This window comes from Barbus barbus (genome assembly GCF_936440315.1).
Source record: "Barbus barbus genome assembly, chromosome: 19".
NCBI lineage: Eukaryota > Metazoa > Chordata > Actinopteri > Cypriniformes > Cyprinidae > Barbus > Barbus barbus.
The window spans coordinates 25,069,014-25,081,707 of NC_136747.1; the positions used below are offsets into that span (position 1 = coordinate 25,069,014).

Below are 12,694 nucleotides of genomic sequence, written 5' to 3' on the forward strand. Positions count from 1 at the left end.
TATCATCACGTGATGCACTGTAGTTCATTTCGGCGTTTCACACAGCGTCGATCAGCTGGCGGATGTGACGTTTTCCCGCATCCGCTTGTTATCACGGAAGAGCAGCAGGCTGCTAGTGAGAACGATGCGCTGATTCTGGTGAGTTTCGGCTTCGCTTTGACTCTTTCGGCTGATTTTGATGAACAGCGGGTTATGTGCTTTTAAATGACTTGTAAACAACTTGTACCAGCTGTCAGCTAACCGAGAGGTCAGTGCGTGTTTAAGCTTAGAGCTACAGGCTTGTTTATGCTCCTATTTAGACAAACAAGTGTGAAGGTACTCATGAATATTCATTAGGTCTCTTCTAAATATGAAGTATGTGTTTATGAAGGGTTGTTTATTAGGGACTGAGCGTCAAACATATATTTAAAGCTTGTTTGGCACATGTAGAGGAACTGCATTCATGTTGACAGCAGAATTGATTATAAGATGCCTTGGTTGCCCTGTATTTATTCTCTGGTCTGTTTATATCATTAATGCTTTTATTCGTTAATTCTGTGGACAAGTAGGTAAGAGAGGGTTATCAAACCTGAAAGCCTAGTATTAAAGGTTAAATCAGTCTAATCACTTACCTCCTGTCATAATGGCAATTTCTTCATAAGTATGACAGAGAGGTTAAGCTAGATTTATAGATTTATTTTTAGAGTTGTCATGTCAGCATATTCATTTGCTGAAACTATGACAATTCATAAACTCAAATTAGATGGAAAATTATGACATTTAGTGATTCTTTGTCACACTATTCAATCCCCAAGATTATCAGGAATTTCAACCTAGTTAAGGCAAACATGTGACAGTGACTACATAAATCAACAAATTCAGTGCATCGCAGAAAACTAAATGTTTATGATCGCCAAACGCAGATGACACAGTACATATACACGTACAATCAGATATGTTACATAGGGAATGCTTTAAAAGCGGTCAAAGGCTGCTTGATTAGATCTTGTTCACTGTGCTTTCAGTTTTTGTATAATTGCAGTGTCTCATTGCATAAGAGCCAGATAAAGCATGTATGTTTGTTTGACTGTTTAATTGTCTTTCCGTCTCTGGTTTAGGGGATGAGCTCCAGCTGCGTTAGTTATGCCGAGCGGCGTGGACTACAGTGAGTTAGAGGGAAGTCTTCCAGCCATTGCTTCTTTGAATGCCTCGTATTCCCAGGCGTCTCTCTCCCCTTACTACCTCCCGCTGCCCCCGGGAGAGAGGAAAGCCTTCTCAGACGTACGCCGAACATTCTGCCTCTTCGTTACGTTTGACCTCCTCTTCATCACTCTGCTCTGGATCATTGAATTAAATGTGAGTTTTTATTTTGTGTTTCCAAACTGCCTTCTTGCCCAGTGCTAATCATTTTGTTATTCAGTGTTTAACTTCGCCCATATTTGTGTAGGGTGAATTTTACAGTTGATTGTACGTGCCTGTTTCACTTCCTCTGATGAAAATAGAGGCGTGTGAAATTTACATATTTGTAATTTGCATATTAAATATATTTTGAACTTATAATTTTAGCATTTTTAATAATACAGATAATGCAGATATTCAGATAAATATGTAAATAAATATTTCTGTATATTTAACTGCACATACACATGTATTTACTTTAAAAAAACATATGGTTAAAAACATTTAATACCCAAAATATTTGAATGAATGAATGATGCATTTATATAGTGCTTTATTGTGTATTGCTGTGCACCCAAAGCACTTTACAATCATGTGGGGGGTCTCTCCTCAACCACCACCAGTGTGCAGCATCCACTTGGATGATGCGACGGCAGCCACAGCACAACGGCGCCAGTGCACTCGCCACACACCAGATACAGGTGGAGAGCAGAGAGAGTCATAGAGCCAGTCAAGTGGATGGGGATTATTAGGAGGCCATGATAGACAAGGGCCAGTAGAGGGAATTTGGCTTACACCCCTACTCTTTACGAGAAGTGCCATGGGATTTTTAATGACCACAGAGTCAGGACCTCGGTTTAACGTCTCATCCGAAAGATTTTACCCAAAATATTTATTTAGTTTAATCAAATTAAAGACCATTTATATAGTTCTGTAGCCTATTTATGGAAAATAGTAATACACATTTACATACATAATCAAATTATACTACATCAAAAAGAAAATGTGAATATTTATATAAATGTACAAATAAATATTTGAGTAAATGCATACACATATTTTTACTTAAAAATATAAATGGTTAAATATATTTATTATGCAGTTTTGTTGCCTATTTATGGAATGAATAATAATATAAATATGTACATAAAGCTTTTTTTGTCATTTAATATGTATCTTTAGCATGTGACATATAAAACGGTACATTTTTGTGCATTTTAAGGTTTTCAATGAAATATTGTAGGAAATGATGCTTGATTTGCCTTTCTCTCTGTCTCTCTCAGATCAGTAAGAGTATATGGAGCAGTCTTGAGAATGAGGTTGTTCGCTACAACTTCAAGTCATCTTTCTTTGATATCTTTGTAAGTATCATAAAGCAAAAGCCTTGTTATTTATTGATAATAAAAGATGGTACATTTTTATTCAAGAGATTCAAGATTTTTTATTCGTCACATACACAATTATACAGAGTATAACCAGCAGTGAAATGTAGTTCAGGTCCGCTCCAAGGACAGTGCAATTATAAATTATACAAATATTAAGAAAAAGAAAAGTAGAAAAAAATAAAAGATAATAAAATATAAATGTGCAGGTCAGTATGTTGTTGACATAAATAGTAATATAACAGGAATGTGCAAAAACATGGTTTGTACATGGTATTTGAATAGCTTATAGATATATTGATATTAACATGGAGTCAAGTGATGTTATGACACAGAGTTAGAGTTTAGGAGCCTGATGGCCTGGGGGAAGAAGCTCCTCCTAAGTCTCTCAGTTTTTGCCATCAGGCTACGGAAGCGCTTACCAGATGGAAGCGAAGTGAATAGGCGGTTACCAGGGTGATTTGAGTCCTTGATGAGTTTGACAGCTCTATTTTTGCAGCGTTTGAGGTAGATGTCCTGCAGAGAGGGGAGAGCAGACCCTGAGATGCGCTCAGCTAAGCGCACAACTCTCTGTAGAGCTTTGCAGTCCTGATTGGAGCTGTTTCCATACCACACTGAGATGCACTGAGTCAATACACTTTCTATGGTCCCTGAATAGAAAGTTTTCAGGATTGCTGGTGAGACCCTGAATTTCCTCAGCTGTCGCAGATGGTACAGTCCTTGCCTGGCTTTCTTAACCTGTGTTTGGATGTGTGTAGTCCAAGTCAGGTTCTCGGAGATGTTTACACCGAGGTACTTGAAGCTACTCAACCTCTCCACAGGGGTCCCACTGATCATAAGAGAAGTGTAGGGCTGCTGCTGTCTCTTCCTAAAGTCCACGATCAGCTCTTTAGTTTTGCTCACGTTCAGAGAGAGACAGTTGTCCTGGCACCATGATGTGAGTCTCTCTACCTCATCCAAGTATGCGTCTCATCATTGTTGGAGATGAGGCCCAGAACCACAGTATCATCAGCGAATTTGACAATAGATGTGGAGCTGTGAGAGGACACGCAGTCATGTGTGTAGAGAGAGTAAAGCAGGGGACTCAGGACACAGCCCTGTGGGGCTCCTACGTTCAGGGGGATGGAGTTTGAGGTGAACTGGCCAACTTTCACCACTTGAGGTCTGCCGGTGAGGAAGTCTTGAATCCAGTCACAGAGTGAGGAGTTTAGGCCGAGGTCTGTGAGTTTAGAAGCCAGCTTGATGGGGACTATAGTGTTGAAAGCTGAGCTATAGTCAATGAATAGCAGCCTTACATAATTCCCATTGTTGCTGTCTAAGTGTGTGAGGGAAGAGTCGACGACGTGAGAGATGGCATCGTCCGTAGATCTGTTTGGGCGATAGGCAAACTGAGGAGGGTCCAAAGTATCAGGTATAACTGACTTCTCTACTCTATTGGTTTGATTTGATCTCTTTGATATGAAGTCTTTTATGCTATTCATTCATGAACACGCAAACACACAATTAACTGTATAAAATATTAATCATTAAACTGTTTCAGTTTTGTGATTTTATTTTTTGTTTGATTAAAGCATTCTTTAATCAAAAGCATAGTCTGTTTATTTAAAGCTTATAGAGCATGAGGTGTGAGAAATTGCGATTCACACAGTTTCTGTCTCGCTGCTGTCACCCACTTTAGCATGTGACATCAATAGATGTAGTCGTCCCCTACAGCATTTCTTGTACAAGCAAGTTTTGGGTGAATTTGTGGCATTAAAAAGGCCTTGTTATTTATTGAAGCTGTTGTCATAGCTGCAAAAACAGTGACGTCATCCTAGAAACATGTTGAAACCCTTATATTCACTAACAATTAGCACTGAACAATCATTAAGTTTTCAGTTATTACTTTATAAGCCATAATCTCTCTCTCTTTCTCCTTTGCTTGTTCCTGCTCAGCTTTTAGCTGTGTTCAGGTTTCTGTGTTTGCAGCTTGGTTATGCTGCGTTTCGACTGAGGCATTGGTGGGTTATTGCGGTAAGAAAGACCTCACCCTATATAAATCTCAATATTTGCATTTTCTGTAAACATTATAGAAAATAATAATAATTACTATGTATTTAAATGTTAATTTAAAGGCTTGGATGTAATCATTGTCCTTTTTTTTTTTTTTTCTCTCCATTCTCAGATCACTACTCTGGTGACCAGCGCCTTCCTCATCGCCAAAGTTATCTGGTCAGATGTAAGATAGTTGATGTTTTGTCTTCCTAACCAATCTATTTTAATATTTAAGTGAAGTCACATAGTGTTTGTTCCTCAGAGAGACCACTATCAGCTCTCTGAATTCCTCATCTGTTTTATTATATTGCAGTGATAACAGAAATAGGTGTAGGACGTCATACTTCCCTCTTGTTTTTCTCAGTTGTTTAGTCAGAATGCTTTTGGTTACGTTCTTCCTATAACCTCGTTTGTGGTGGCATGGTTGGAAACCTGGTTCTTGGATTTCAAAGTTCTCACACAGGAAGCAGAAGATGAGAGAGGTGAGAGAGCTTTTTGCAATAAGAAAATTCAGCGCTGTATTGAACTGACACAAATCAGTAATAACAGCATTTGTTCATAGGGCATGTTTTATAGATGATTGTAGCTCAAAGTGCTTCATGAACAAATTAGTCATAAAACCATCCTTTAAAGCTAAAATATTACATTATTTGTCAGTGACATAGTTGTAAGTCTCAAAATAATGCATTTTTTCAATGTTTATGGAATTTATAACTTGAAAATAGCAGAAGCTTGATGGTAGGTTATTTATTTTCTGGTATCTTTTATTATTTTTTTAAGAAAAACTGTCTAAATTGATTTTTTCATGACCTTTTCCCACTTTCTCAAAGGCTGTTAGGATTACGCAGTTTGAAGTAGAAGTATTTTTGCATCTGTAATTTCAAGAAATGTGAATTAAGAAATTATGATTGGCTGACCTTCTTCATGTGAAATTAGTAAAAACATTTGAGATGTTTGATAATACTTAACTTTATTGTTCTATGCAAATGTAGATCATATGTTAATAAGTTTATGGTTGTGAGTGGCTTTTTCATTTCAAACAATGTTTTGGGTAGACTGAGAAACTTTGCATTGTGAACATCTGAGTATGTCTGCATAGTACAAGCTCAAAAAGCGGAAGAAAAATCCCTTTTTTGTCATTTTAATATTGTAGTGGTCATGTGAAGTCACACGGGAAGGGAAACATGCTCTGCTTTGTTCTAGAGATGCACACTCAGACTGTCACTGATATTTGGGAAAGTCCTCACACTACAGTGATGATCTGTCATTTTCTCATCTCCTGCAGTGTATCTGGCAGCAGTTAATGCCGCATGTGAGCCGGCCCCTCTGATCTGTCCTAGACCCGTGTCTGATGGACAGTTTTACTCCCCGCCCGAGTCCCTGGCAGGTAACACCATTCACTTTCTCTCTAATGCAACTCATTGTATGTTTTTGCTGTATTTCCCACCTAATGTTTGTGTTTGTCCTGTAGGTTCGGATGAAGACCTTGATGAAGAGGGTCTCAGCAGGAAAGAACTAACAGAACAAGTAATCATATGCTTATTTTCTTTCTTTTCATTATGTTTAGATGGAATAAATGTTTGAAAATGACCATTTCTGTATGTCCGAATGTAATAAGAACCGTTTATTTAATAAAAAGCACAGCAGATCAATTTGTCCAATCACTTGTTTTTAAGGACAAGCAGTTTATACGACAGGGACGGGAAGCCATGGCTGTGGTGGAACAGATACTGACACAAGAGGAAAACTGGAAGTTTGAGAAGACTAATGTGTGTAGACCTCCATGCTTGCAGTCTTCATTTGTTTCTGGTTTTATTATTGGTTTAATATGATATGTTTTAATTCTTAGGAGATGGGCGATGCAGTATATACTCTTGAAATCCCATTCCATGGGAAGGTGTTTATTTTAAAGGTATGTTCCCTCTGTGTAATGAGACTTTTTTGTCTCTTTATGTTTGTGTGTGTGTGTATATATACATATACATACACACACACACACACACAGAATCAGTCACTGACCTGTGTTTTGGTGTTTAGGCGCTCTTGCAGTGCAAAGCAGAGCTGGTGTATCAGGAGGTCATTTTCCAGCCAGAGAAGATGGTGCAGTGGAACAGAACGGTGTCTGTTTGTCAGGTACACATACACTCACAGACACCTCCAGTAATGACAGCTGAAACACATGTGGGTGTGGGGCATGTGTTAATAGTTAAGACCCGTGCACTTCAAAATAAAAATATTTATATACACACACACACATTTTTATATGTATGTATGGTCCAGTTTTCCATCGACGTATGGTTTGTTAGGAGAGGACAATATTTGGCCGAGATACAACTATTTGGGAATCTGAGAGTGCAAAAAATCTAAATACTGAGAAAATCGCCTTTAAATTTGTCCAAATGAAGTTCTTAGCAATGCATATTACTAATCAAAAATTAAGTTTTAATATATTTATGGTAGGAGATTAACAAAATATCTTCATGGAGCATGATCTTTACTTAATATCCTAATGATTTTTGGCATTAAATTGTTTTTATAATTTTGACCCATACAATGTATTTTGGCTATTGCTACAATTGTAGGTGGGGGGAGTGAATGTCCAGCGCTCTCTCCACCCTCAATACCACGACTGAAGTGCCCTTGAGCAAGGCACCGAACCCCCAACTGCTCCCCGGGCGCCGCAGCATAAAAATTCCATTCGATTGTGTAAGAATGCGTCCAGTGTTCGCATATATAAAGGCTTTTGTGCGTGCGCTTTGTGTGTGTGTGTGTGTGTGTGCAGCACGGAAAACAACGTGCAAGTGCAGAAGGGAGTTCCTGACCTTCCATCTGATTTCAAAAATTGGAACAGCTTTTCGATTCCGAACCCTCCTACTAAATTATTTCATTCTTGCATGCAAAAAGACTTGTATGGTGACTATGGGGTCCTGTAAAAGTTTTGTATTTATTTTATTTATTGCAATTTACTAGGTTTATCATTTTGTTTGTTTTTTTTCTCGATAAAATTGATAATCGTCTTTTACCTGACTGTTGACATCGACATCGCGATACTTACAAGACATCGTCGATGTAGGATAATATCATCATATCGCCCAGCTCTAGTTCAGAAGTCTCTTATGCTCACCAAGGCTGCATTTAGCAAAAATAGTTATGTGAAATATTGTAACTATTTAAAATAACAATTTTCTGTGTGAATGTAGTTTCAAATTCAGTTTATTCCTGTGATGCAAAGTTGATTTTTCAGCAACATTACTTCAGTCCTATGTAGGGGTGTAATGGTAAACGTATTCGTATCAAACAATTTTGGTAATTTGGTATGGGTCTTTCGGTTCGGTATGCACGTGTACCGAACAAATCATTCAATTTTTTTTTTTAAGAAATTCAGACAATATGTCGTTTTGGCGCTCTTTGATGTGGCGCAACAAATCAGTTCAAACGGCAGCACGGAGCGCGAGTGAGTGCAATCATCCCTTCATCTTTACTACTAGTTTTAACATTAAATAAACATGAATTAACGTCTCATGTAATCGCTCGATTAGAGCTTCAATTGCTGAAAGATGCATCATTAAAACTTGTAAACAATATGTACCGTAGCATTTCATTTACCTCAGGCAAGTCATCAGTGCCCACAGCTTATTTGCTAGAGAAATGAAGTCTAGAGAAGAGCATTTCACTAAATATTAGACTAATATACTTCATTATATTTTACTTTAGTGATGTCCTAATTATTTAATGTATGTTTAAAAATATCTTTTATGAAACAAGTTAAATGATTATATTTCAGCAACAAATAGAAATTGTATAATTTAGAAGTTAATTTAAAAACGGCATTATGTGCAATTTACATAATTGAATACAAATGTCTAATTTGAGTGTCGATTATTATAGTTAAAAATAAATGGTAATTGAATTTAGGTTTGGGCTCTGTTGTTAATTGTAACTTTATAATAATGTAGTAGGGCTCCCTATAGTTTAGAGCAGGAGCTGAGGTAGATTTATATACCAAAGAAATCTTTAATTGTATTTGAATTTATGCTGTACGGAAACAATACAGAACCATGGCGTCAAAACCGAGGTACAGACCAAATTCTCAATTACCATTACACCCATAATCCTGAGTGTCACATAATCCTTCAGAAATCATTATAATATGCTGATTTGCTGATCAATGTTGAAAAAAAAGTTAATATTTTTGTGGAAACTGTCATACAGTTTTGTCAGGATTCTTAAGTTAAAAATAACAGCACTTATTTAAAAAAATATTGTTTTATAACAAATATAAATGTCTATTACTCTCACTTTTGATCAATCCATCCTTCCTAAAAAAAAAAAAAAAAAAAAAAAAAGTAATTTCTTTCAAAACAGCTTTCACTCCAAATGGTTGTGTATATTTATATTTATTTCGATTTCCATAAGCATTCTCTCTGTGTTGTTTTTTGATTTGTCTACAGATTTTACAGAGAGTGGATGACAACACAGTGGTGTCATATGATGTTTCTGCAGGAGCCGCTGGAGGCGTCGTGTCTCCCAGGTGAGAGACTGCTTACGACTTGTTGCTTAAGTCTGTCTAGCATGTACAAACAGAGCGTATTTGTTATCATTTTTAGCCGTTTTGTTTGGCTGTACTAATTATTGAGAAGTTAAAGAGTTCAAACTGTTTCTGTTTTTTTTATGTTCTTGATCTTCAGGGACTTTGTGAACGTTCGTCGGGTGGAGCTCAGACGAGACTGCTACATCTCTGCAGGAATGGCCACCAATCACAGCTGTAAACCCCCTCACAGTCGCTACGTCAGGTCTGAATGCAAAGTATTTTGCTTCGTCAGCCAATAAAAATCGAGAATTAAAAATGTAAATTGAACTCTCTCTCTCCCTCTCTCAGAGGGGAAAATGGTCCTGGTGGATTTGTGGTGTTGAAATCCAGCAGTAATCCTTCAGTTTGCACCTTCATCTGGGTCCTCAATACAGACCTTAAGGTAAGATCTGCAGTTACTGCCAGTTTGTACATTTAAGCCATTTAAACACGTTCAAATAATGAGTGTTTTTAATTAGGCGTTTTTAAATGCAAGAATTTTTTGGAAGATTTGAAAAACCCTATAACATTAAGTAACTTCAATGTAAAGTCATCCTGCACCATTTGTGTTACAGACATGAATGATGCCTCACATCATGCAGTTCTTTGAGATGTGTGCTATAACATTTTGAAGCATTCAGATTTATAAAGTCACTAGTAACCAAAACAGCTTTGTTACCAACCATCTTCAAAAAACCTTTCTTTGGAGCATAAAAAATTACAACATATTTAAAATAATTTAACAGCATAATTAAAAAAATGTGTGAACTATCCCTTTTTTTTTTTTTTTTTTTTATTAAACTAAATAAATGTGGCGGTAATTCATTCGATTTGTTCAAACTGCTGATTTCACTCAGGAATAAAGTAAATGGCTCTCTTTATGAATAGGCCTTTGAATCATTGATTCACATGATTCGTTCAAAACACGGTTTCATTCAGAAACTAAACACCAATGTTTTGCTCGAAGACGCACAACAATTCTGCTGTGGCTTTAAATTCTAAGTAATATTTTTGTTGGCAAAACTGAGCAAAAACAGCCAATTATTGTGTTTAAAATATTACACAATATTAATTTCTTATTTACTGAACTGTTGAATAAAATAATGTGCACTCGTGCTATTCGGGACAAACAGCACTTGTGTGATGGGTATTGCTCTCGCTTCTGGCGTGATATCACTTATCATGAGACACAAACTCATACAGGAGCTTTTTTTGCCCCAATATCTTGAATAACTGTATTTACTGCAATAACTGCATTTATGGAGTTGCCTTGCATCATATTTGTCAACAGTCAACTGTTTATCACATACAGGTATGGGGGCAGAGCCAGTGCGTTAACTCTATTAAAATAACGAATTAAGTTAACGTGTTAAACTGACAGCCCTAATAAATATATTTTGTATACAATATTTTATTTATTACTTAATTTTCTTCATACAGGGTCGCCTCCCACGTTACCTTATCCACCAGTCACTGGCCGCCACCATGTTCGAGTTCATGTCTCATCTCAGGCAGCATATAAACGAAGACCACGTCTCCTACCGGTGATCTCTGGCTTTGACTCTTTATCCAGCCACCGTTTACATCGTGGCAACTTCAAATTACACTGTGCCATATTCAAACCACAACTGCCATGAGGAGATGCAGCATTGCTTTCGACTGGCGGGAGGTTGTTACGGCTGTCTGCATCTAGAAACCTTTGGCTGAACATTTGGCTGCACTTTACACAGAAGTTCAAATTTGTATAGATGTACTACTGCAGCACATGGACATGAGGTCATAACTCATACTGTCAAACCCCACAAGAGCTGGAAACATGAACAGGAAGTTATCAGAGAGCAGCTGTTGGTGTATAGGTAATTAGGGGAAATGGATTAGGCCTAAAACCACTGTTGTCCCCATAGTGAACAGGACTGAAAGCTAGGACGGTTTCTGAGCCAAATACGATGTGGTTTCTCATTCTGCTTTTACTAATGCCTTAATCGAACATGCACACACATTCATACTAATTATAATTATTGTTTTAGTTCTTATTATGGTTTGCAATTGGCCAAACATTGCTGTTTTAGATTATAAAAAGTAAATGCATTCATCTGTAGCATAGATCAGCGTCCTGTCATGATCATTTGTTTAATGATGTCAGCGGTTAAGAGTTTAATTATACAGTTACGGCTTAAATCAGCATAACCGGTTAACTAGGACCCACATTGTTTGTATAAAAGATGATGCAACAAAAAAGCAAATTTCCGCTTGGTTTTATTCGGTAAATACTGGTTCAAAGCAGCTCAAAATCCATCTGAAATGGGCCTTGTGTTGAAATTCATGCATTTTTTCTTTTTCCTCTTCTTTATTGCATGTCAGTTTGTTTTCTCTCAGAACATTACTGTCAAAGTTTTTCGTTATACACTCATGTTTACCACATTCATAAAGGGCATAGCAATTTATAAACGGGAAACTAAGGCATAATCACCGGTTGTTTGATTAATATTTTCTCTAATAGAAATGTGAATGTGTCTTACATTAGTTGCCTTGAAGCAAGCAGAGTACTCTTACAGGGTGTTGGGCTTCCTTTTAAGGGACGACACGTTGAAGTTGGTTTATCAGTGGGTTTTTTTTTAACAGTCTTGTTCTGTACTTTGTTTTGTAGCCTTCTTGGTTTGTACTTGTGTGCCTTTGTTACAGTTTCCCTTACTCAAATCACTAGTTGCTTACATTATTTAGATTTATTTTGTATATGAACACTTTTTTTTGGCCTCTATGGACTGTGACCACATTTGTTTGTGCAGAGCCTTTTGCAGTTCACTTCACTCATGATTCAGGTTCTGTGTGAATGATATTTTTATACTGATTTACAGTAATATAAAGCTATAAAAATTGTCATGTTACTCAAAAAAAATCATGATTTGTTTTTTTAAATGAAGAATCAACATTTAATAAAACTAAAACAGTTTATACTGGATGTGTGTTTCCTGTTTCAGATTTATAGTTATTAAACAATGACCCCCCCCCCCCCCCAAAAAAAGTGACTAAATACTTGAAATGTCATTAAAATATATCATATTTATTTAGAATCAGATATACCAGGAGTGTCAGGAAAAAAACAAAAACACATAATTTCTTGTGTGTGTATTTCACTTAAACTCATGATATACACTAAAATGACAACTAGAAAGAATTTAGTTTTTATTATGAACTATATATCTGGTGTTATATCATATAAAACCTAAAAATAAAAAAAATGTGAAATGTTTTGCTTGAACATTATCTTTAGTTGATATAAATTAGTTTGATATTTTATATAATGCAATGACATTTAGACATTAAAAAGTGTAGCTTTGTGTCAAAATACTTTTTTTGTTATAGATATCTATAATAATGTTGTACACATGTTTTTTTCCCCTTCACTTTCTTTGAAAACATCCTGACATAATCACAAGGATTATGTTTCTTAAGTGAAAGGCCTCTGGCATGTTGTTCCCAGCCCGCCATGTGATGGGACACAGCCTATGAGACGCTCACATGAGTATCACACATCAAACACTTCTCTAGT

At 36.6% G+C, this 12,694-nt stretch overlaps 1 protein-coding gene across 2 annotated transcripts; it reads left to right on the forward strand.

Moving 5' to 3' along the window:
* The first annotated feature begins 53 nt into the window (after window positions 1–53).
* On the forward strand, window positions 54–12,102 carry LOC306885296 (stAR-related lipid transfer protein 3-like). Of its 2 annotated transcripts, none has more exons than XM_079441730.1 (15): window positions 54–138; window positions 1,098–1,335; window positions 2,442–2,519; window positions 4,476–4,553; window positions 4,705–4,758; window positions 4,939–5,056; window positions 5,860–5,961; window positions 6,046–6,101; window positions 6,251–6,343; window positions 6,424–6,486; window positions 6,612–6,707; window positions 9,026–9,105; window positions 9,263–9,367; window positions 9,454–9,547; window positions 10,585–12,102. In XM_079441730.1, exons 2-15 carry the CDS (start codon window positions 1,123–1,125, stop codon window positions 10,690–10,692), a joined length of 1,338 nt encoding a protein of 445 aa, XP_079297856.1. In that variant the 5' UTR covers window positions 54–138; window positions 1,098–1,122; the 3' UTR covers window positions 10,693–12,102. The 2 variants fall into 2 exon arrangements, with proteins under 2 accessions (XP_079297856.1, XP_079297857.1); XM_079441731.1 differs by having other exon boundaries at window positions 88–247.
* The last annotated feature ends 592 nt before the right edge of the window (window positions 12,103–12,694 follow it).